The 23,238-nt window shown below is 36.8% G+C and overlaps 1 protein-coding gene and 9 non-coding genes across 10 annotated transcripts; 2 read left to right on the top strand and 8 right to left on the bottom strand.

The window, feature by feature from the left end:
* Positions 1 to 4,970: 4,970 nt before the first annotated feature.
* Positions 4,971 to 5,044, top strand: TRNAT-UGU. Its single transcript has one exon. It is a non-coding gene; the product is annotated as a tRNA-Thr (tRNA).
* Positions 5,045 to 6,229: 1,185 nt separating this feature from the next.
* TRNAT-AGU lies at positions 6,230 to 6,303 on the bottom strand. The gene has a single exon. It is a non-coding gene; the product is annotated as a tRNA-Thr (tRNA).
* Positions 6,304 to 6,805: 502 nt separating this feature from the next.
* TRNAT-AGU lies at positions 6,806 to 6,879 on the bottom strand. The gene has a single exon. It is a non-coding gene; the product is annotated as a tRNA-Thr (tRNA).
* A 500-nt stretch (positions 6,880 to 7,379) lies between these two features.
* TRNAT-AGU lies at positions 7,380 to 7,453 on the bottom strand. Its single transcript has one exon. It is a non-coding gene; the product is annotated as a tRNA-Thr (tRNA).
* A 1,083-nt stretch (positions 7,454 to 8,536) lies between these two features.
* On the bottom strand, positions 8,537 to 8,610 carry TRNAT-AGU. Its single transcript has one exon. It is a non-coding gene; the product is annotated as a tRNA-Thr (tRNA).
* A 504-nt stretch (positions 8,611 to 9,114) lies between these two features.
* TRNAT-AGU lies at positions 9,115 to 9,188 on the bottom strand. Its single transcript has one exon. It is a non-coding gene; the product is annotated as a tRNA-Thr (tRNA).
* A 504-nt stretch (positions 9,189 to 9,692) lies between these two features.
* TRNAT-AGU lies at positions 9,693 to 9,766 on the bottom strand. Its single transcript has one exon. It is a non-coding gene; the product is annotated as a tRNA-Thr (tRNA).
* Positions 9,767 to 10,524: 758 nt separating this feature from the next.
* Positions 10,525 to 10,598, bottom strand: TRNAT-AGU. The gene has a single exon. It is a non-coding gene; the product is annotated as a tRNA-Thr (tRNA).
* A 506-nt stretch (positions 10,599 to 11,104) lies between these two features.
* On the bottom strand, positions 11,105 to 11,178 carry TRNAT-UGU. Its single transcript has one exon. It is a non-coding gene; the product is annotated as a tRNA-Thr (tRNA).
* A 9,635-nt stretch (positions 11,179 to 20,813) lies between these two features.
* LOC109162227 lies at positions 20,814 to 21,734 on the top strand. The gene has a single exon (XM_019310972.1). It carries the CDS (start codon positions 20,814 to 20,816, stop codon positions 21,732 to 21,734), a length of 921 nt encoding a protein of 306 aa, XP_019166517.1.
* The last annotated feature ends 1,504 nt before the right edge of the window (positions 21,735 to 23,238 follow it).

Genomic DNA, 23,238 nt, shown 5'->3' on the forward strand with positions numbered 1-23,238 from the left:
TTGGACTAGGTTCATATCAGCGTGCCATGATTATGTATTGACATTGCTTTAAGGTTGTTTAGTTAGTTTAGCCTGTGCATCTGAGTTTTCCAGCTCAGATGTGGCATAGCATCCCGCAGTCTTATGTTGATTTTGGGATTTAATGAGAATTCACCTTTATTATATACGCTTTAAAAGTTTCAAAATTTCTGGGTGTTACAAAGATCCATGTTAATCTTGTGTTTTTAGTGTTTTCTTAGGTGTCTTTTCTTAAAGATAGAATATTTATGATCTTTTGGTGTGTTCTTGAAGTGGGTTTGGAAGGTGAGCTTTGTTAGGAGCTTGGTGAGGTGTTAAGAGAAGGTTTTTGTCTACAAGAGGTAACCCATGCTCTACAAAATCTATTTTGCTTACCTATATGAAAATTTCTTGGATTCTACATGTGTTTTGCTGTGAAATGTGAGTGTTTATGCATTGTCTTGTGAAATGTTAGGGTTCATGTGTGCCATTGCTTGGCTATTCCTTTGATTCAAGTCATTTTATTGTATTTGGTGAGATTTAGCATGTTTTGGACTTCAATTTGAGCTTGGTGATGAAAATCCCAGAAGGGATTATTTTGGTATAGGTGTGTATGGGTTACAAGGAGGGGCCACATGACAACTTGGAAGATCTCCTTACTCATAATATGGGGCAGGACTGTCTATTATAAGAATCAGATAGTTATTCGGAGTAAAGGCGGACATTCTTGTCAACTTGGGCCTAGAGCGGGAATGGGGTACAACGAGTGGTCGCATGACAACTTGGAAGATCTCCTGACATATGATGTGGAAGGAGTGTCTATGATAAAAATTAGATATCTATTAGGACTAAAGGCTACGATTCCATTGAGGCACCCAAAATTAAAGAGGTTGTGGTAACATTTGTTAAAATAAGGTAAATCAATTTTTAATTCTATATATTGTATTGTAGACTTATAGTGTAATTTCAAGATTGAAATTTTGAATTAAATATTGCTCTTGTTGAGAGTTGAACTCAAGACCTCCCGCTTACTAAACGGGTGTGTAACACCCCGTGTTACGACCCCTAAGATCAATTAAATCATTTAATCAATTACCCAAAAGAAAGAATTAAAACACAATAATTAACTAGGAAAGGTCCACCATAGTCCACGGACCCTTATCCCTAAACCCAACCCTTAGTCCCAAAAGAAATAGAATTAGCAAGCTCATAATATTAGTTCCCAACTAGGACTCCTAAATATATAAATAGGGGACTTAAGAGGCACCTAGAAACCCCCACCACAAGAATAACGCCCACCACCCCAAAGAGCTCCAAGAATCCCCCTAGAAGAAATCAAGAAAGCAAGAAAGCTTAAAGAAAGACCCTTCATAGCCAAGGAATTAATTAAGGCTAAGAGGTAACCCATGTCTCAACAAAACCTATATTCGTAGCTATGATTTCCCCCGTAGGATTTCCCCATATTATTGTGTATTAACGACTTGTGATGATTATGATTGATGATTGATGTGATGATCCCATGGGGGATCTTGATAATCTTGATATTGGGAGATTCTTGATAATTATGATGTTCTTGATGATTATATGGAGTTCTTGATGATTATGTGTTGTTCTTGATAATTGTACGATGCCCTTGATGCTTATGTGTTATTCTTACCGAATCTTGCAATTAGAAGGCGAATCGTATTCTTGTTGATATAAAAGTGATTAGAACCCTAGGTTGTATTGTATGATGTTATTCTTGGGTTATCGGGTGGGGTAATCGCATGTTTGGGTGTTGATTATGTTTAGAAAAGCATGATAGGTTATGTGCCGTTCGTTTCTCGTATTTGATCCGTTAATTGTCTACGTGTTGTCGTTGATTGCGTTGCAAAGTGTCTAAGCATGGTTTCGGGTTCCACAATGGTCTCCAGGGCGAATTTGTGTGATAAGAGTCAGTGGGGGGTAGGGGACCCGCTACCTACTCACGGCCGAAATAGTGATCCCGGCAGCGGGCAGCCGGCGGGCGGGCAGCTACCCGCCGGCGACCCGCTGCCCGGAATAGTAAATCCGGCGGGCAGCCGGCGGGTGGCCCCCACCCACTGGCTACCCGCTGGAATTTTCCCCATCTTGGGTTCCCGGCTTCCCCGTTTGATGTTTCCCCGTCCCCCGTGGTGTCCCAACGGACTCCGTTTATCGTGCCTACGTCTAGTTTGATATTTCGGGTACCGTTCGTAGGTTTATGAGTCTTATATATTGCATGCTAGTTGAATCGGTATCCCGTTGACCTAGGTGAAAGGAGTATGAACCCCTTAGGATCATTCTTAGCATGTGAAGGATCACGTATAGGTTTTGTTATACGTTTTCTCCCCCTTCCCAATGTGTTAATGTGGGTTGCATGTACTTGCTATGTGTTATGTGTGCATGTAACCCCGAGTTGGTTAAGATCAATCGGGCTATACGGGCAGTCGGGTGGACTGAGAACCATACCGGCTGTTAACCAGGCTGGTAGAGACCTGTCAGGTATATAAATATTATATAGGACTAAGTTCCACTATACGGGCAGTCGGATGGGCTGAGAACCATACCGGCTGTTAACCAGGCTGGTAGAGACCGGTCAGGTATATAAATATTATATAGAACAAAGGTCCACTATACGGGTAGTTGAATGGGCTGAGAACCATCCCAACTGTTAACCAGGCTGGTAAAGACCGGTCAGGTATATAAATATTATGTAGGACAAAGGTTCATCAGTCGGTTGCGATCGGCTCCTCCGTAATGTGAGACGGGGCAGGGTGCTACGGGGCCGTGTCAGAGCTATATGCGCTGACCCTCATGTATGGGCATGCGATTGGTCCTGTGGCGCTAACAAAGTGTGCTATGTGATGAGATATGGAAGAGTTGTGTTTATGAGTATATTGGGGGATGTGACTAAGGGATTTATGCCGGGGATTGTTTATGTTGGGTTATGATTATTAATTATGCTCAGCTTTATCTGTCTTGCCTGTTGTGGATTGTATACGCCTGTTATAACTGTTGCTTGTGTCTAGCCTTATCTGTCGAGTCATTCCCGGTTTTAAAAGCTAGAGTCTCATAGGATATATCTTCATGCTTTAAAATGGTTTTCGTATATCTATATATATCTCTATACGTATTGTATTTCAACGCGTTGGAGTGGGTTACCAGCATCTCTCGCTGAACAGATATATTTGGCTTTCAGGCACAGAAGATTAAGTCACTGGAGTGCGCTAGAGCTTGGAACATAGAAGTAGTTAGTTTCCCCTTTCGGCCTGCGTGACATGTTTATACATTCATATCATTGAGACATTAGTTAGTTAGCCTGTGCATCTGAGTTCTCTAGCTCAGGTGTGGCATAGCACCCCGTACACCCGTACTCTGTTTGGGATTTAATGAGATTTCACCTTTATTTTATAAGTTTTAAATATCTTGAAAATCTGGGGTGTTACAGTTGGTATCAGAGCCTAAGTTTGACCCTAGGATAAGACTCTTAAGACCGGACTTTAAGACAATAGGCTCGAACTCTAGAGTATCTAGGAACATAAGATTCAGGAAACTTAGGACACGCGGTGAGATTGTGAAACCTACACATAAACTCCCTTACCTGGAGAAAACTTTCCCCCATTATCACAAAGAAGGACACCAAGCCCCAATTTAACGTTCTTATAAACATTGACCCAGGAAGACGACATCATGGCACCCAACAGAAGACAATCAAGGACTCCAGAACCCGCCGCGCACGACCCCCTAACCCAAACACTACAACAACTAACACAAGTCGCCCAAGCACTAAGCAACGTAGCTCTCCGCAACGACAGGCCCCCACCACCTCCGTCGAACGCGAACACCGACTTCGCCCGACAAGTCTCTAGCCACCGGCCACCCACATTCCAGGAGAGGAGGATCCCGTAATTCTGGAAGAATGGATCCGAACCCTTGACAAAATCCTCGGGTTAGTGGAATGCCCAGAAGAACGCCGTGTGGAGATAGCCTCGTTCTACTTCGGACACGAGGCCGACCTCTGGTGGATCCACGAGGGTCCCACTTACCAACAAGAACCAGGGTTCAACTGGGAACAACTCAAAACACGACTACGAGAGAGGTTCTACCCAACACACGTGAGAGCGTCCATGTACGAGGAGTTTCTCCATCTGAAACAAGGGACAACTACCGTTATGGAATACCACAAACGATTCCTTGAACTAGCACGCTTCGCACCCGAACTTGTCCCCACCGAAGTAACCAAAATAGAGAGATTCGTATCGGGCCTCAACTTTGAAGCCCGAAAAGCACTAGTGGTAAGCAGACCTCGGACTCTCAACGAGGCTTACTCCAGTGCCACCAATCCCTACCGAATCCAACTACTCCAACGCGGGGTTCAGGAGCAAATGCGGAAGAGGAGCCCCGGAGGAGGGGCGCCACCAGTAAAAAGAACACGAAGCGACACCAACACGAGACCTGGCAACCGGACCAACCAAAGGCCACCTCTGGAGAACAACGACACTAGAACCAGGGGTTTTCCTTGCCCGAAATGCAACAAGAACCATAGAGGCAAGGATTGCATGGGCAAACCCTTGCGATGCTTCAACTGCGGAGAAGAAGGACACAAGGCCTTCCTTTGCACCCAACCCCAAAGGCCACACACTACCACCATGGGACAACATGGGGGCACCACTCATCAAGGAAACTACGGCACTCCCGGAAAAATATTCGTCATGAGCCGCACTCAAAGCCGACCTCGGGAACGAGGGCGATCTCGAGGAAGGGAACCTAAGCCCAGAAGACGAGAACCACGCAAACCCCGTGGGAGAAAGCCAAGAAGACGAATTCTGCCTAGGTTAGGTTGGCAATTTCTTCTAATCACCTTCGTGACCACTCCATGTACCCCATTCGCGCTATTGGCCCAAGTTGGCAAGAAAGTTCGCACATTGGTTTCGTTCTGTCATGACGTGAGAGATTCTCAAGTTCAATGCCTAGCTCTTGTAGCTCAGTTGGTTAGAGCACCCGTTTTGTAAGCGGGAGGTCTTGAGTTCAACTCTCAACAAGAGCAATATTTAATTCAAATTTTCAAATTTGAAATTACACTACAATTCTACAATACAATATATAGAATTAAAAGTAATGTAATTAAATAAAAATTGATGTGCCTCATTTTAACAAATGTAACCACAACCTCTTTATTTATTTGTTTACTTTTTTTTTGGGTGCCTTAATGGGATCATAGCCTTTAGTCTTAATAACTATCTAATTCTTATCATAGACACTCCTTCCACAACATATCTCAGGAGATTTTCCAAGTGCTCATGTGACCAGCCCTTGAACACCATTCGCGCACAAGGCACAAGTTGTCAAGAAAGTAAGCCTTTACTCCTAATAAATATCTGTTTCTTATAATAGACACTCCTACGACATCATGAGTCAGGGGATCTTTCAAGTTGTTATGTGACCACTCCGTGTACCCCATTCGCGCCATTAAGACAAAAGGCTACGATCCCATTAAGGCACCCAAAAAAAAAAGTAAACAAATAAATAAAGAGGTTGTGGTTACATTTGTTAAAATGAGGTACATCAATTTTTGTTTAATTACATTACTTTTTAATTCTATATATTGTATTGTAGACTTGTAGTGTAATTTCAAATTTTAAATTTTGAATTAAATATTACTCTTGTTGAGAGTTGAATTCAAGACCTCCCGCTTACTAAAGGGGTGCTCGAACCAACTAAGCAACAAGAGCTAGGCATTGAACTTGAGAATCTCTCACGTCATTAAAAAACGAAACCAATGTGCGAACATTCTTGCCACCTTGGGCCAAAAGCGCGAATGGGGTACACAGAGTGGTCATATAACAACTTGAAAGATCCCCTGACTCATGATGTCGTAGGAGTGTCTATTATAAGAAACAGATATTTATTAGGAGTAAAGGCTTACTTTCTTGACAACTTGGGCCTAGTGCGCGAATGGGGTACAAGGAGTGGTCACATGACAACTTGGAAGATCTCCTAACATATGATGTGGAAGGAGTGTCTATGATAAGAATTAGATAGCTATTAAGACTAAAGGCTACGATCCCATTAAGGCACCCAAAAAAAAATAAACAAATAAATAAAGAGGTTGTGGTTACATTTGTGAAAATGAGGCACATCAATTTTTATTTAATTACATTACTTTTAAATTCTATATATTATATTGTAGACTTTCAGTGTAATTTCAAATTTGAAATTTTGAATTAAATATTACTCTTGTTGAGAGTTAAACTCAAGACCTCCCGCTTACTAAACGGGTGCTCTAACCAACTGAGCTACAAGAGCTTGGCATTGAACTTGAGAATCTCACACGTCATGAAAGAATGAAACCAATGTGCGAACTTTCTTGCCAACTTGGGCCAAGAGGGCGAATGGGGTACATGGAGTGGTCATATAACAACTTGAAAGATCTCCTAACTCATGATATGGTAGCATTGTCTATTATAAGAAACAGATTGTTATTACAAGTACAGGCTGACTTTCTTGCCAACTTATGCCTTGTGCGCGAATGGTGTACAAGGGTGGTCACACGACCACTTGGAAGATCTCCTGACATAGGATGTGGAAGGAGTTTCTATGATAAGAATTAGATAGCTATTAAGACTAAAGGCTACGATCCCATTATGGCACCCAAAAAAAAAAAAGTAAACAAATAAATAAAGAGGTTGTGGTTACATTTGTTAAATGAGGCACATCAATTTTTATTTAATTACATTACATTTTAATTCTATATATTGTATTCTAGACTTGTAGTGTAATTTCAAATTTGAAAATTTGAATTAAATATTGCTTTTGTTGAGAATTGAACTCAAGACCTCCCGCTTACTAAATGGGTGGTCTAACCAACTAAGCTACAAAAGCTAGGCATTGAAATTGAGAATCTCTCACGTCATGAAAGAACGAAACCAATGTGCGAACTTTCTTGCCAACTTGGGCCAAAAGCGCGAATGGGGTACACGGAGTGGTCACATAACAACTTGAAAGAACCCCTGACTCATGATGTCGTAGGAGTGTCTATTATAAGAAACAGATATTTATTAGGAGTAAAGGCTTACTTTCTTGACAACTTGGGCCTAGTGCGCGAATGGGGTACAAGGAGTGGTCACATGACAACTTGGAAGATCTCCTGACATATGATGTGGAACGAGTGTCTATGATAAGAATTAGATAGCTATTAAGACTAAAGGCTACGATCCCATTAAGGCACCCAAAAAAAAGTAAACAAATAAATAAAGAGGTTGTGGTTACATTTGTTAAAATGAGGCACATCAATTTTTATTTAATTACATTACTTTTTAATTCTATATATTATATTGTAGACTTTCAATGTAATTTCAAATTTGAAATTATGAATTAAATATTGCTATTGTTGAGAGTTGAACTCAAGACCTCCCGCTTACTAATCGAGTGCTCTAACCAACTGAGCTACAAGAGCTTGGCATTGAACTTGAGAATCTCACACGTCATGAAAGAACGAAACCAATGTGCGAACTTTCTTGCCAACTTGGGCCAAGAGCGCGAATGGGGTACATGGAGAGGTCATATAACAACTTGAAAGATCTCCTAACTCATGATATGGTAGCAGTGTCTATTATAAGAAACAGATAGTTATTACAAGTACCGGCTGTCTTTCTTGCCAACTTATGCCTTGTGCGCGAATGGTGTACAAGGGTGGTCACACGACCACTTGGAAGATCTCCTGACATAGGATGTGGAAGGAGTGTCTATGATAAGAATTAGATAGCTATTAAGACTAAAGGCTACGATCCCATTATGGCACCCAAAAAAAAAAATGAGTAAACAAATAAATAAAGAGGTTGTGGTTACATTTGTTAAAATGAGGCACATCAATTTTTATTTAATTACATTACTTTTTAATTCTATATATTATATTGTAGACTTTCAGTGTAATTTCAAATTTGAAAATTTGAATTAAATATTGCTCTTATTGAGAGTTAAACTCAAAACCTCTCGCTTACTAAACGGGTGCTCTAACCAACTGAGCTACAAGAGCTTGGCATTAAACTTGAGAATCTCACACGTCATGAAAGAATGAAACCAATGTGCGAACTTTCTTGCCAACTTGGGCCAAGAGCGCGAATGGGGTACATGGAGTGGTCATATAACAACTTGAAAGATCTCCTAACTCATGATATGGTAGCAGTGTCTATTATAAGAAACAGATAGTTATTACAAGTACAGGCTGACTTTCTTGCCAACTTATGCCTTGTGCGCGAATGGTGTACAAGGGTGGTCACACGACCACTTGGAAGATCTCCTGACATAGGATGTGGAAGGAGTGTCAATGATAAGAATTAGATAGCTATTAAGACTAAAGGCTACGATCCCATTATGGCACCCAAAAAAAAAAAAAGTAAACAAATAAATAAAGAGGTTGTGGTTACATTTGTTAAAATGAGGCACATCAATTTTTATTTAATTACATTACTTTTTAATTCTATATATTGTATTGTACACTTGTAGTGTAATTTCAAATTTCAAAATTTGAATTAAATATTGCTCTTGTTGAGAGTTGAACTCAAGACCTCCCGCTTACTAAACGGGTGCTCTAACCAATTGAGCTACAAGAGCTAGGCATTAAAATTGAGAATCTCTCACGTCATGAAAGAATGAAACCAATGTGCGAACTTTCTTGCCAACTTGGGCCAAGAGCGCGAATGGGGTACATGGAGTGGTCACATAACAACTTGAAAGATCTCCTGACTCATGATGTGGTAGGAGTGTCTATTATAAGAAACAGATAGTTATTAGGAGTAAAGGCTGACTTTCCTACCAACTTATGCCTTGTGCGCGAATGGCGTACAAGGGCTGGTCACATGAGCACTTGGAAAATCTCCTGAGATATGTTGTGGAAGGAGTGTCTATGATAAGAATTAGATAGTTATTAAGACTAAAGGCTACGATCCAATTAAGGCACCAAAAAAAAAAAAAGTAAACAAATAAATAAAGAGGTTGTGATTACATTTGTTAAAATGAGGTACATCAATTTTTGTTTAATTACATTACTTTTTAATTCTATATATTGTATTGTAGACTTGTAGTGTAAAATCAAATTTGAAAATTTGAATTAAATATTGCTCTTATTGAGAGTTAAACTCAAGACCTCCCGCTTACTAAACAGGTGCTCTAACCAACTAAGCTATAAGAGCTAGGCATTGAAGTTGAGAATCTCTCACGTCATGAAAGAACGAAACCAATGTGCGAACTTTCTTGCCAACTTGGGCTAAGAGCGCGAATGGGGTACATGGAGTGGTCACATAACAACTTGAAAGATCTCCTGACTCATGATGTGGTAGGAGTGTCTATTATAAGAAACAGATAGTTATTAGGAGTAAAGGCTAACTTTCTTGCCAACTTATGCCTTGTGCGCGAATGGTGTACAAGGGGTGGTCACATGACCACTTGGAAGATCTACTGAGATATGATGTGGAAGGAGTGTCTATGATATGAATTAGATAGCGATTAAGACTAAAGGCTACGATTCCATTAAGGCTCCCAAAAAAAAAAAAGTAAACAAATAAATAAAGAGGTTGTGGTTACATTTGTTAAAATGAGGTACATCAATTTTTTTTTTATTACATTACTTTTTAATTCTATATATTGTATTGAAGATTTGTAGTGTAATTTTGAATTTGAAATTTTAAATTAAATATTGCTCTTGTAGAGAGTTGAACTCAAGACCTCCCGCTTACTAAACGGGTGCTCTAACCAACTGAGCTACAAGAGCTAGGCATTGAACTTGAGAATCTCTCACGTCATGAAAGAACGAAACCAATGTGTGAACTTTCTTGCCAACTCTGGACAAGAGCGCGAATGGGGTACATGGAGTGGTCACATAACAACTTGAAAGATCTCCTGACTCATGATGTCGTAGGAGTGTCTATTATATGAAACAAATAGTTATTATGAATAAAGGCTAACTTTCTTTCCAACTTGGGCCTAGTGCGCGAATGGGGTACAAGGAGTGGTCACATGACAACTTGGAAGATCTCCTGACATATGATGTGGAAGGAGTGTCTATGATAGGAATTAGATAGCTATTAAGACTAAAGGCTACGATCCCATTAAGGCACCCAAAAAAAAAAAAAAAAGTAAACAAATAAATCAATAGGTTGTGGTTACATTTGTTAAAATGAGGCACATCAATTTTTATTTCATTGCATTACTTTTTAATTCTATATATTGTATTGTAGATTTGTAGTGTAATTTCAAATTTTAAATTTTGAATTAAATATCGCTCTTGTTAAGAGTTGAACTCAAGATCTCCCGCTTACTAAAGGAGTGTCTATGATAAGAATTAGATAGCTATTAAGACTAAAGGCTACGATCCCATTAAGGCACCCAAAAAAAAAAAAAATTAAACAAATAAATAAAGAGGTTGTGGTTACATTTGGTAAAATGAGGTACATCAATTTTTATTTAATTACATATATTGTATTGTAGATTTGTAGTGTAATTTTGAATTTGAAATTTTAAATTAACTATTGCTCATGTTGAGAGTTGAACTCAAGACTTCTCGCTTACTAAACGAGTGCTCTAACCAACTAAGCTACAAGAGCTAGGCATTGAACTTGAGAATCTCTCACGTCATGAAAGAACGAAACCAATGTGCGAACTTTCTTGCCAACTTGGGCCAAGAGCGCGAATGGGGTACATGGAGTGGTCACATAATAACTTGAAAGATCTCCTGGCTCATGATGTCGTAGGAGTGTCTATTATAAGAAACAGATAGTTATTAGGAATAAAGGCTAACTTTCTTGCCAACTTGGGCCAAGTGCGCGAATGGGGTACAAGGAGTGGTCACATGACAACTTGGAAGATCTCCTGACATATGATGTGGAAGGAGTGTCGATGATAAGAATTAGATAGCTATTAAAACTAAAGGCTACGATCCCATTAAGGCACCCAAAAAAAAAAAAAAGTAAACAAATAAATAAAGAGGTCGTGGTTACATTTGTTAAAATGAGGTACATCAATTTTTATTTAATTACATTACTTTTTAATTCTATATATTGTATTGTAGACTTGTACTGTAATTTCAAATTTTAAATTTTGAATTAAATATTTCTCTTGTTGAGAGTTGAACTCAAGACCTCCTGCTTACAAAACAGGTGCTCTAACCAACTGCGCTACAAGAGCTAAGCATTAAACTTGTGAATCTCTCACGTCATGAAAGAACGAAACTAATGTGCGAACTTTCTTCCCAACTTGGGCAAAGTGCGCGAATGGGGTACATGGAGTGGTCACATAACAACTTGAAAGATCTCCTAACTCATGATGTGGTAGGAGTGTCTATTATAAGATACAGATAGTTATTAGGAGTAAAGGCTGACTTTTTTGCCAACAAATACCTTGAGCGCGAATGGTGTACAAGGAGTGGTCAAATGACCACTTGGACGATCTCCTGACATATGATGTGGAAGGTGTGTCTATGTTAAGAATTAGATAGCTATTAGGACTAAAGGTTACGATCCCATTGAGGAACCAAACAAAATAAAGAAGTTGTGGTTACATTTGTTAAAATGAGGTAAATCAATTTTTATTTAATTTCATTACTTATTAATTTTATATATTGTATTGTAGACTTGTAGTGTACTTTAAAATTTTAAATTAAAAATTAAATATTGCTCTTGGTTAGAGTTGAACTCAAAACCTCCTACTTATTAAACGGGTGCTCTAACTAACTGAGCTACAAGAACTAGGCATTAAACTTTATGATTCTCTCATGTTATGAAAGAACAAAACCAATGTGCGGATTTCTTGCGAACTTGGGCCAAGTGCGCGAATGAGGTATAAGTAGTGGTCACATAACAACTTGGAAGATCACCTGACTCATGATGTGGCAAGAGTATCTATTATAAGTATTAGATTGTTATTAGGAATAAAGGCTACGATCCCTTTGAGGAACCAAAAAAAAAAAAGAAAAAAATAAAAAAAAAAAGAGTAGAAGAAGAAGAGGTAGGTACATTTTAAAATGAGGTACGTCAAATTTTTATTTAATTCGAATTTGAATTTTAATATTCCATTACTTATTTCTATATATTATATTTAATCTTGAATTTATAAGTTTATAATACATAAATTTTAGAATTCTTTCATCCATATTTGGCAAAGAACTCTGTGGTTAAGCGTTCTTGACTCACAACAGTCACATGATGGTGACCCACTGAGAAGTAAGCATAGTGTTGCGCTGAGATCCATATATTGGTATTAGATTCGAGGTCTTGGGTTCGATTCAATGGCGAGGCGAAAGCCGAGTCTAGTCCTAGATGGGATGTGGGCAGAGGTCGGGCCAAGTGCAGTCCTAGGAAGAAAAATAGTGGGCGCGGAGGCTAAGAACCGAGTTCGGCATGCTGTGTAACTAGGATTGGTAATCAAAGATTGCGGCAAGTGCTGGGAGGGGGATTGTTGGGCGTTGATCGGGTTGGCCGAGTTCATACCCTACTTGATTCGAGACGTGACGTTGTGGCTTACCTCGGAGGAATGTGGTTAAATGGTTAATGTCCACTTACTTATCACCAATTGGTTTTAAGTAGGATATGGCAACGAGATAGTCAAAGAACTCCATGGTTAAGCGTGCTTGACTTACAGTTATCACAGGATGGGTAACCCCCTAGGAAGTAAGCATAATGCAGCATTGAGATCCATCGGATGTGGTTAAACGGTTAATGTCTACCTACCTATCACCAATACGTACTTGACTTATCGCAGTCACAAGATGGGTGGCCCACTGGGAAGTAAGCAGCATTGAGATCCATAAGGGTATTCAATCAGTAATCAATTAGGAAGGTCGGGTACTCGATCAATCAAGAAGCAAGAAATGATAATCATATATGAGCTCCCTTTCAGATTTGTAGTGGGGCAAGGGTTTAGGATATCTATTACTATTGTCTGTCCTATATTTAAAATCCCATAAGCTCCCTTTCGGATTTGTAGGTATTTAATCAAGAAGCAAGAAATGATAATCATTGATGAACTCCCTTTAAGATTTGTAGAGGGGTAGGGGTTTAGGAAATTTATTACTGCTGTCGATCTGTCCTATTTAAAATCTCATAAGCTCTCTTTCATATTTCTATAGGAGTAGGGGTTTAGGAAATTTATAGTTGTTATCTGTCCTGGATTTAAAATCTCAGCTAGATGGACTATAAGTAAGGACATTTATCATATTTTTTTGTGATGAGAGGTTATATCTGAAGAAACTGTTTAGGACATGCTGTCAAAGTGTTAGTATTACAATTGATACTTGGACTTTAATCCAAAGCATAAATTATATGTGTGTAACTGCACATTTTATTGATGACCAGTGGAAGCTACACAAAAATATTATTTCTTTTGTCCTGGTCACCTCATATAGGGGGGAATATATTTCTAAAGCCTTAAAAATTTGCTTGCTTGAGTGAGGGGGTAAAAATGTATTCACTGTCACTGTTGACAATGCCTCAAGTAATGACACTGCTATGAGTTTCTTCAAAAAGAAGTTGGTGTCTTGGGGGGTCTCTTCTATGAAATGCAATTATGTGTACATGAGATGCATTGCACATATCTTAAATTTAGTTGTGCAAAATGGGTTAAAGGATGTTGACATTTTTGTGAGGAAGGTGGGTGATGCAGTTAGATATGTGAAAAATTCTCCTGTTAGCTTAGGCTTAAAAAATTCAGGGACCTTGCTTGTTGGAAATTTATACAGTAATGGAGATTAATGTTTCAGATGAACTACCATGAAAGCTTAAGTAATATTTGGAGTTGTGGAGTTGTAAATATTATTTTAGTTTGGTAGAAAGTTAATTAAAATACTGGGAGAAATTTATATAGTTATATGCTTGTGATATATAGCTATATACTTGTAATATATAGCTATATGCTTGAGGTTTATATAGCTATATGCTTGAGATATATAGCTATATGCTTGTGATATATAGCTATATTGAGATATATAGCTATATGCTTGTGATATATAGCTATATGCTTGAGATTTATATAGCTATATGCTTGAGATATATTGTTATATATATACTTGTGATATATAGCTATATCCTTGAGATATGTAGCTATATGCTTGGGATTATTAAACTACATATATGGATATTATTTAGATTTATTCTTTGCATGTTTTCATGCGTAAGGAATATATCTATATCTATATATATATATATATATATATATATATATATATATATATATATATATATACATATATACATACATACATACATACATACATACATACATACATACATACATACATATATATATATATATATACATACATACATACATACATACATACATACATACATACATACATACATACATATATACATATATATATATATATATATATATATATATATATATATATATATATATATATATATATATATATATATATAATTTTGCATACAGTTACTGACTCAAAATAAATTTAATTTTTTCTCCAGTGATGGATATATCATTCAGGATATATCTTATCTTATGGAAGTTGAGTTTTAAATCACAGCAACTTCCATGTAACTTCTCCAAACAGATATATTTTTCATCTATAAATATTTTGGAGAAACATCTGATAGCGATATGAGAAAACTTGCATTAAATTGAGATTTTCACTGTCTTACAGTTCTTTAGGAAATTCTCAAAGAAAGAAACTTGAGAATTTCATTCATCATCTTGTATCCCATAAGATTAAATCTTGAACCTTGTTGCTTTTATAGAGGGAGATTTAAAGCTTATAGGAAAGTGATTACACGCCTGAAGATATCAAATGATCCAGTTTTTGTTCCTTGTTGTATTCTGTATTATTGTTGTATCTCAGATGTATTACAAATTACAAGCCCTTTCTCCAACAATTTATATAGTAATGGAGATAAATGTTTCAGATGAACTACCATGAAAGCTTAAAAATGATCCAGTTTTTGTTCCCTGTTGTATTTTGTATTATAGTTGTATCTCAAATGTATTACAGATTACAAGCCCTTTCTACAACAATTTATATAGTAATGGAGATTAATGTCTCAAATGAACTACCATGAAAGCTTAAATAATATTTGGAGTTGTTGTGTTATAAATATTATTTTAGTTTGGTAGAAAGTTAATTAAAATACTGGGAGAAATTTATATAACTATATGCTTGTGATATATAGTTATATGCTTATAATATGTAGATATATGCTTGAGGTTTATATAGCTATATGCTTGTGATATATAGCTATATGCTTGAGATATATAGCTATATGCTTGAGATTTATATAGCTATATGCTTGAGATATATAGCTATATGCTTGTGATATATAGCTATATGCTTGTGATATGTAGCTATATGCTTGGGATTATTAAACTACATACATGGATATTATTTATATTTATTCTTTGCATGTTTTCATGCGTAAGGAATATATATATATATATATATATATATATATATATATATATATATATATATATATATATATATATATATACATACATACATACATACATACATACATACATACATACATACATACATACATACATACATACATATATATATATATATATATATATATATATATATATATATATATAGGGTCCGGATCAGGTGAGGACCTAATCTTAGGTGAGGACATGAGGACTAATCTAGACCATTAAATCAGAATGATGTATGATTGAGATTAAAAGAAACAAATCACAAGGATTAAGAAAACAAATCCCTTTAAAATATTAAAATATATAAATTTAGGGTAAATCAGTGTTATTAAAAGATGTGTGTTCCTATACAAAATGTTATGCATTCCTATACTGAGTGTTGTGCATCAATAACTTCATTGTTGTGCATTCAAACCCCGCCAAAAAATCATACAGTGAACATCCAATGTTTTACGATGCATTGAACTATGTGCTATAATGCACAACTCCCTAGCCTATAGTGCACAACTTACAACACTAGATTGCACAATCAGCACACACGAATGCACAATCGTACTACCCAGGCATTTATACATATACACGACAATCCAAATATAGACAATATTATACTCAAAAGAACAAGCTAAAAAAAATAAAAAATACTGATTAGTTTGCATGGGCGAACACTCAATAATTGATGAAGAAATCGCGGCTCCAAATTGCAACGGTGTTGATCCAAGAAAATAGGAAATTTATTTGGCCAAGGATTATACATGCGTTCACACTTAAAAAAAAATAGAAATAGACACTATTATCCCACTTTAACAAAAAAGATCAATCCATGTCATCTCAAGAACTCAAATCTGGACCATCCAAATAAAAAAACAAACACACAAGATTAGTCCTCACGTCCTCACCTAAGATTAGGTCCTCACCTTATCCGAATTCTATATATATATATATATATATATATATATATATATATATATATATATATATATAGTGTATATAATTTTGCATATAGTTACTGACTCAAAATAAATTTAATTTTTTCCCCAGTGATGGACATATCATACAGGATATATCTTATCTTATGAAAGTTGAGTTTTAAATCACAGCAACTTCCATGTAACTTCTCCAAACAGATATATTTTTCGTCTATAAATATTTTGGAGAAACATCTGAAAGGGATATGAGAAAACTTGCATTAAATTGAGATTTTCACTGTCTTACAGTTCTTCAGGAAATTCTCAAACAAACAAACTTGAGAATTTCATTCATCTTCTTGTAACCCATAAGATTAAATCTTGAACCTTGTTGCTTTTATAGAGGGAGATTTAAAGCTTATAGGAAAGTGATTACACGCCTGAAGATATCAAATGATCCAGTTTTTGTTCCTTGTTGTATTCTGTATTATTGTTGTATCTCAGATGTATTACAAATTACAAGCCCTTTCTCCAACAATTTATATAGTAATGGAGATAAATGTTTCAGATGAACTACCATGAAAGCTTAAAAATGATCCAGTTTTTGTTCCCTGTTGTATTCTGTATTATAGTTGTATCTCAAATGTATTACAGATTACAAGCCCTTTCTACAACAATTTATATAGTAATGGAGATTAATGTCTCAAATGAACTACCATGAAAGCTTAAATAATATTTGGAGTTGTTGTGTTATAAATATTATTTTAGTTTGGTAGAAAGTTAATTAAAATACTGGGAGAAATTTATATAACTATATGCTTGTTATATATAGTTATATGCTTATAATATATAGCTATATGCTTGAGGTTTATATAGCTATATGCTTGTGATATATAACTATATGCTTGAGATATATAGCTATATGCTTGAGATTTATATAGCTATATGCTTGAGATATATAGCTATATGCTTGTGATATATAGCTATATGCTTGTGATATGTAGCTATATGCTTGGGATTATTAAACTACATATATGGATATTATTTATATTTATTCTTTGCATGTTTTCATGCGTAAGGAATATATATATATATATATATATATATATATATATATATATATATATATATATATATATATATATATATATATATATATAGGGTCCGGATCAAGTGAGGACCTAATCTTAGGTGAGGACATGAGGACTAATCTAGACCATTAAATCAGAATGATGTATGATTGAGATTAAAAGAAACAAATCACAAGGATTAAGAAAACAAATCCCTTTAAAATATTAAAATATATAAATTTAGGGTAAATCAGTGTTATTAAAAGATGTGTGTTCCTATACAAAATGTTATGCATTCCTATACTGAGTGTTGTGCATCAATAACTTCATTGTTGTGCATTCAAACCCCGCCAAAAAATCATACAGTGAACATCCAATGTTTTACGATGCATTGAACTATGTGCTATAATGCACAACTCCCTAGCCTATAGTGCACAACTTACAACACTAGATTGCACAATCAGCACACACGAATGCACAATCATACTACCCAGGCATTTATACATATACACGACAATCCAAATATAGACAATATTATACTCAAAAGAACAAGCTAAAAAAAATAAAAAATACTGATTAGTTTGCATGGGCGAACACTCAATCAATGATGAAGAAATCGCGGCTCCAAATTGCAACGGTGATGATCCAAGAAAATAGGAAATTTATTTGGCCAAGGATTATACATGCGTTCACACTTAAAAAAAAATAGAAATAGACACTATTATCCCACTTTAACAAAAAAGATCAATCCATGTCATCTCAAGAACTCAAATCTGGACCATCCAAATAAAAAAACAAACACACAAGATTAGTCCTCACGTCCTCACCTAAGATTAGGTCCTCACCTTATCCGAATTATATATATATATATATATATATATATATATATATATATATATATATATATATATATATATAGTGTATATAATTTTGCATATAGTTACTGACTCAAAATAAATTTAATTTTTTCCCCAGTGATGGACTTATCATACAGGATATATCTTATCTTATGAAAGTTGAGTTTTAAATCACAGCAACTTCCATGTAACTTCTCCAAACAGATATATTTTTCGTCTATAAATATTTTGGAGAAACATCTGAAAGGGATATGCAAAAGTTCTTGTAACCCATTCATCTTCTTGTAACCCATAAGATTAAATCTTGAACCTTGTTGCTTTTATAGAGGGAGATTTAAAGCTTATAGGAAAGTGATTACACGCCTGAAGATATCAAATGATCCAGTTTTTCTTCCCTGTTGTATTCTGTATTATTGTTTTATCTCAAATGTATTACAAATTACAAGCCCTTTCTCCAACAATTTATATAGTAATGGAAATTAATGTTTCAGATGAACTACCATGAAAGCTTTAAAATGATCCAGTTTTTGTTCCCTGTTGTATTCTGTATTATTGTTGTATCTCAAATGTATTACAGATTACAAGCCCTTTCTACAACAATTTATATAGTAATGGAGATTAATGTTTTAAATGAACTACCATGAAAGCTTAAATAATATTTGGAGTTGTGGAGTTATAAATATTATTTTAGTTCAGTAGAAAGTTAATTAAAATACTGGGAGAAATTTATATAGCTATATGCTTGTGATATATAGCTATATGCTTATAATATATAGCTATATGCTTGAGGTTTATATAGCGACATGCTTGATATATATAGCTATATGCTTGTGATATATAGCTATATGGTTGAGATATATAGCTATATGCTTGAGATTTATATACCTATATGCTTGAGATATATAGCTATATGCTTGTGATATATAGCTATATGCTTGAGATATGTAATTATATGCTTGGGATTATTAAACTACATATATGGATATTATTTATATGTTTTCATGCGTAAGGAATATATATATATATATATATATATATATATATATATATATATATATATATATATATATATATATAATTTTGCATATAGTTACTGACTCAAAATAAATTTAATTTTTTCTCCAATGATGGATATATCATTCAGGATATATCTTATCTTATGAAAGTTGAGTTTTAAATCACAGCAACTTCCATGTAACTTCTCCAAACAGATATATTTTTCATCTATAAATATTTTGGAGAAACATCTAAAAGGGATATGCAAAAACTTGCATTAAACTGAGATTTTCACTGTCTTACAGTTCTTCAGGAAATTCTCAAACAAACATACTTGAGAATTTCATTCATCTTCTTGTATCCCATAAGATTAAATCTTGTACCTTGTTGCTTTTATATAGGGAGATTTAAAGCTTATAGGAAAGTGATTACACGCCTGAAGATATCAAATGATCCAATTTTTGTTCCTATTGTATTCTGTATTATTGTTGTATCTCAAATGTATTACAGATTACAAGCCCTTTCTTGAACATTGCTGATTTTATTGGGGTGAAAGTCAAGTCTTCTTTGACTCTTGATGTGCCAACTAGATGGAATTCAACATATTTGATGCTAAAAATGCACTCACATCGCAACAGTATTTCTGTAGAGCTGTGGAAACGAGTTGGCCCATCACGGGTTGGGGAAAAAATGGGTCGGTCTCAACCCGACCCGTTCTGATTCCGGGTTGGGATTTTTGGCACAACCCGGCTAAGCACGGGCTTGTGGGGTAAACAATCCAGCCCGTTTCTTATTAATTAAATAATTAATTATATTGTTTTAAAAATTTCTTATTATTCATATATTCTAAGACTTAAACCCTAAACCTAATAATGGAGAACTAAAGTCCTTACCAACTAAACACAATGAACTTGTCGAATAATTGTCATGTGTGGCTATATATATATATATATATATATATATATATATATATATATATGAATGACTTAAATAAATTGATAATAATACATGAATGCTTACAAAGTCTCGTTAGCATATATGGTTTCTTTTAGGTGATGTTTAGACGAGAGCGCGGTTTAGTGCCAGCTAGTGTAGCTCCTTCTTGTGTTTTGTGGCCTGTGAGCCCATTATAGACTTAGTACTTGAACATGTATGGTCTTAGATGTTGAATTATGCAGATGTTAGCCTGTGCGTTCGTCTCTGGATGAGCGTGGCATAGCACCCCTTTTTACTTCCAGTTTATATATTCCTCTTTCAGTCTTCCGTTGTGTCTAATGTTTTGTTTAAGATATCTGCATGTTTAAGGCTTTAAATAGCATGGTATTTAGGGGTTCTTACAGTTGGTATCAGAGCCTAGGTTTGATCCTAGGAGGGTTAAGTCTAGACTTCTAAGTGGCTAAGTATGGTTTGAGACCTTAAAATGACCCCAAGAATCTAAGTGTTAGGCTTAGGACTCTAGGTTGCGCGGTGAGCTGAGTGTTGCTTTCAGTTATTTGCTTGTTTGTTGTCTTTTGGTAACCGTGTTGTTGTTGTAGAAGTTTGCGATGTCTCCTCGTCGGCGTATCGTGTCGTTTGAAGAAGTGTGTTATGCCGCCAAGAGACCCAGAACAACAGGAGTTCGTGACGCCCCTAGTATAGTCGAGCAATGGATTCGAAGTGGCACGTCCACCCGAATAAGCCCCTGCGCAGCTACCTTGCCATCGTTCCGCGATCTAAGAAGAAGTGGTGGGTTGGGGGCTCAGAGTTTGTCAGAAGAGTTAACCCAAGAGAGGACCCTCATCCTAAGCGAGGCTCGGGCGGGGGACAGTGATGTAGTGATCGGAACGTTTTTGGTGCATGCCGTTCCAGCAGTAATCTTGTTCGATTCCGGGGCGTCCAACTCGTCTATATCCCCGGAACTCGTGAAGAAGTTGGGCCTAACCAAAGGTGTCGGGGTGAAGCTTAACGTCAAAGTGGCATCAGGAGAAGTTAAGGCTTGTGATCGTCTCTTCAAAGACGTTAGGATAGCCATCAGCAGAGAAGATTTTTCCAGTAATCTAATACAGTTCGGCCTGGACGGGATAAATGTGGTCCTGGGTATGGACTGGCTAGGACGGTTCAGAGCCCAGATCTTGTGTGGTGAACAGAAAGTGGTTTTGAGAGGACCAAGTGGAAAGAGGGTGTCGTACCGAGGGTCAACAGAAGAACCAGGGATCAAGTTAGTGTCCATGATGAAGATGAAAAAGTACGTGGAGAAGGGCCACGAGATCTTCTTGTGCTCAGTTGAAAACCTGGAGGGCAAAAGAGATGTAGCTCAGACCATACCTGATGTATGTGAATTCCTCGGTATCTTCCTCGAGGAGATTCCGGGAATGCCTCCTCTAAGAGAAGTTGAATTCTCATTGGATCTTATACCCGGTACAACGCTTATATCCAAAGCTCCCTATTGTTTAGCGCCCAAGGAGATGCAGGAGTTGAAGACTTAGTTACAAGAATTGTTAGACAAAGGCTACATCCGGCCGAGTACATCACCCTGGGGAGCGCCAGTGTTGTTTGTGAAGAAGAAAGATGGAAGCATGAGGTTGTGCATCGACTACCGCGAGTTGAATCAAGTCACAATCAAGAACAAGTATCCCCTGCCGCGGATAGACGACTTGTTTGATCAACTCCGAGGTGTCGGGGTGTTCTCCAAGATTGATTTGAGATCAGGTTACCACCAGTTGAAAGTGGCATATCAGGATATACCTTAGACGGCGTTCCGAACGCGCTACGGTCACTACGAGTTCACGGTAATGTCGTTCGGGTTAACTAACGTGCCAGCAGTGTTCATGGATCTAATGAATCGTGTATTCAAGCCTCATCTCGACGACTTCGTGATCGTGTTCATAGACGACATCCTTGTGTAATCTCGGGATAAAGAAGACCATGTGGGTTATCTTCGGACAGTACTGCAGATTCTGAGGGAAAAGGAGTTGTATGCCAAGCTTTCGAAATGTGAGTTTTGGAAAGATAGTGTAGCATTCTTGGGCCATGTGATAGACAGTAGAGGTATATCGGTGGATCCAGATAAGATTCGGGCGGTGAAAGAATGGATCGTGCCGAGAACTGTGGCGGAAGTAAGAAGCTTCTTGGGTTTAGCAGGTTATTATCGAAGGTTTGTGTTGGACTTCGCTAAGGTGGCTCAACCGTTGACAAAGCTGTTGAAGAAGGATATGCCCTTCCAATGGAATCAAGCTTGCGAATTAGCATTCCGGGAGTTGAAAGAGAGGCTCACGACTGCACCAGTGCTAATCCTACCATCCGGGACAGAGGGGTTCGAGGTATATAGTGATGCATCTAAGAATGGACTAGGGTGTGTGTTAATGCAAAATGAGAGAGTGATAGCTTACGCATCGCGACAGCTTAAAGTGCATGAAGAGAACTACCCCACGCATGATTTTGAGTTGGCAGCCATGGTTTTCGCTTTGAAGATTTGGAGGCATTATTTGTATGGCGTTCGTTGCAAGATCTTTACGGACCATAAGAGTCTCAAGTATATCTTCACTCAGAAGGATCTCAATATGCGCCAGAGACGGTGGTTGGAACTCATTAAAGACTATGAGTTGGATATACAATATCACGAAGGAAAGGCAAATGTTGTGGCGGACGCTCTGAGCAGGAAGATCAAACATGCTGTTAGTTCCATTTGGGTAGTGGTTGATGAGCTTTGCAAGGAATTTCAAAGGTTGAACCTAGAAGTGATGGAACAAGGTGAAGTTGAGTCGGAAACTCGTCTTTTCAACCTAAGGGTCATACCTACGCTTTTGGAGGAGATCAGAGCGGAACAATGGAAGGATGTTAACTTGATGAAGGCAAGAGAGGACCTAGAAAAGGGAAAGGGGGGACCGTTTGAGTTGTCCACGGAGGGAGAGCTGAGGTACGCAGGCCGTCTATGTGTACCTACATCTTGAGATCGGTTGAAGCGTCAGATTTTGGAAGAAGGCCATAATA

Source organism: Ipomoea nil, unplaced genomic scaffold, assembly GCF_001879475.1.
Source record: "Ipomoea nil cultivar Tokyo-kokei standard unplaced genomic scaffold, Asagao_1.1 scaffold0117, whole genome shotgun sequence".
Lineage (NCBI taxonomy): Eukaryota > Viridiplantae > Streptophyta > Magnoliopsida > Solanales > Convolvulaceae > Ipomoea > Ipomoea nil.

Coding starts and splice junctions, on each gene's coding strand:
- LOC109162227 (XM_019310972.1), top strand. CDS start 20,814: ATGTCTCCTCGTCGGCGTATCGTGTCGTTTGAAGAAGTGTGTTATGCC.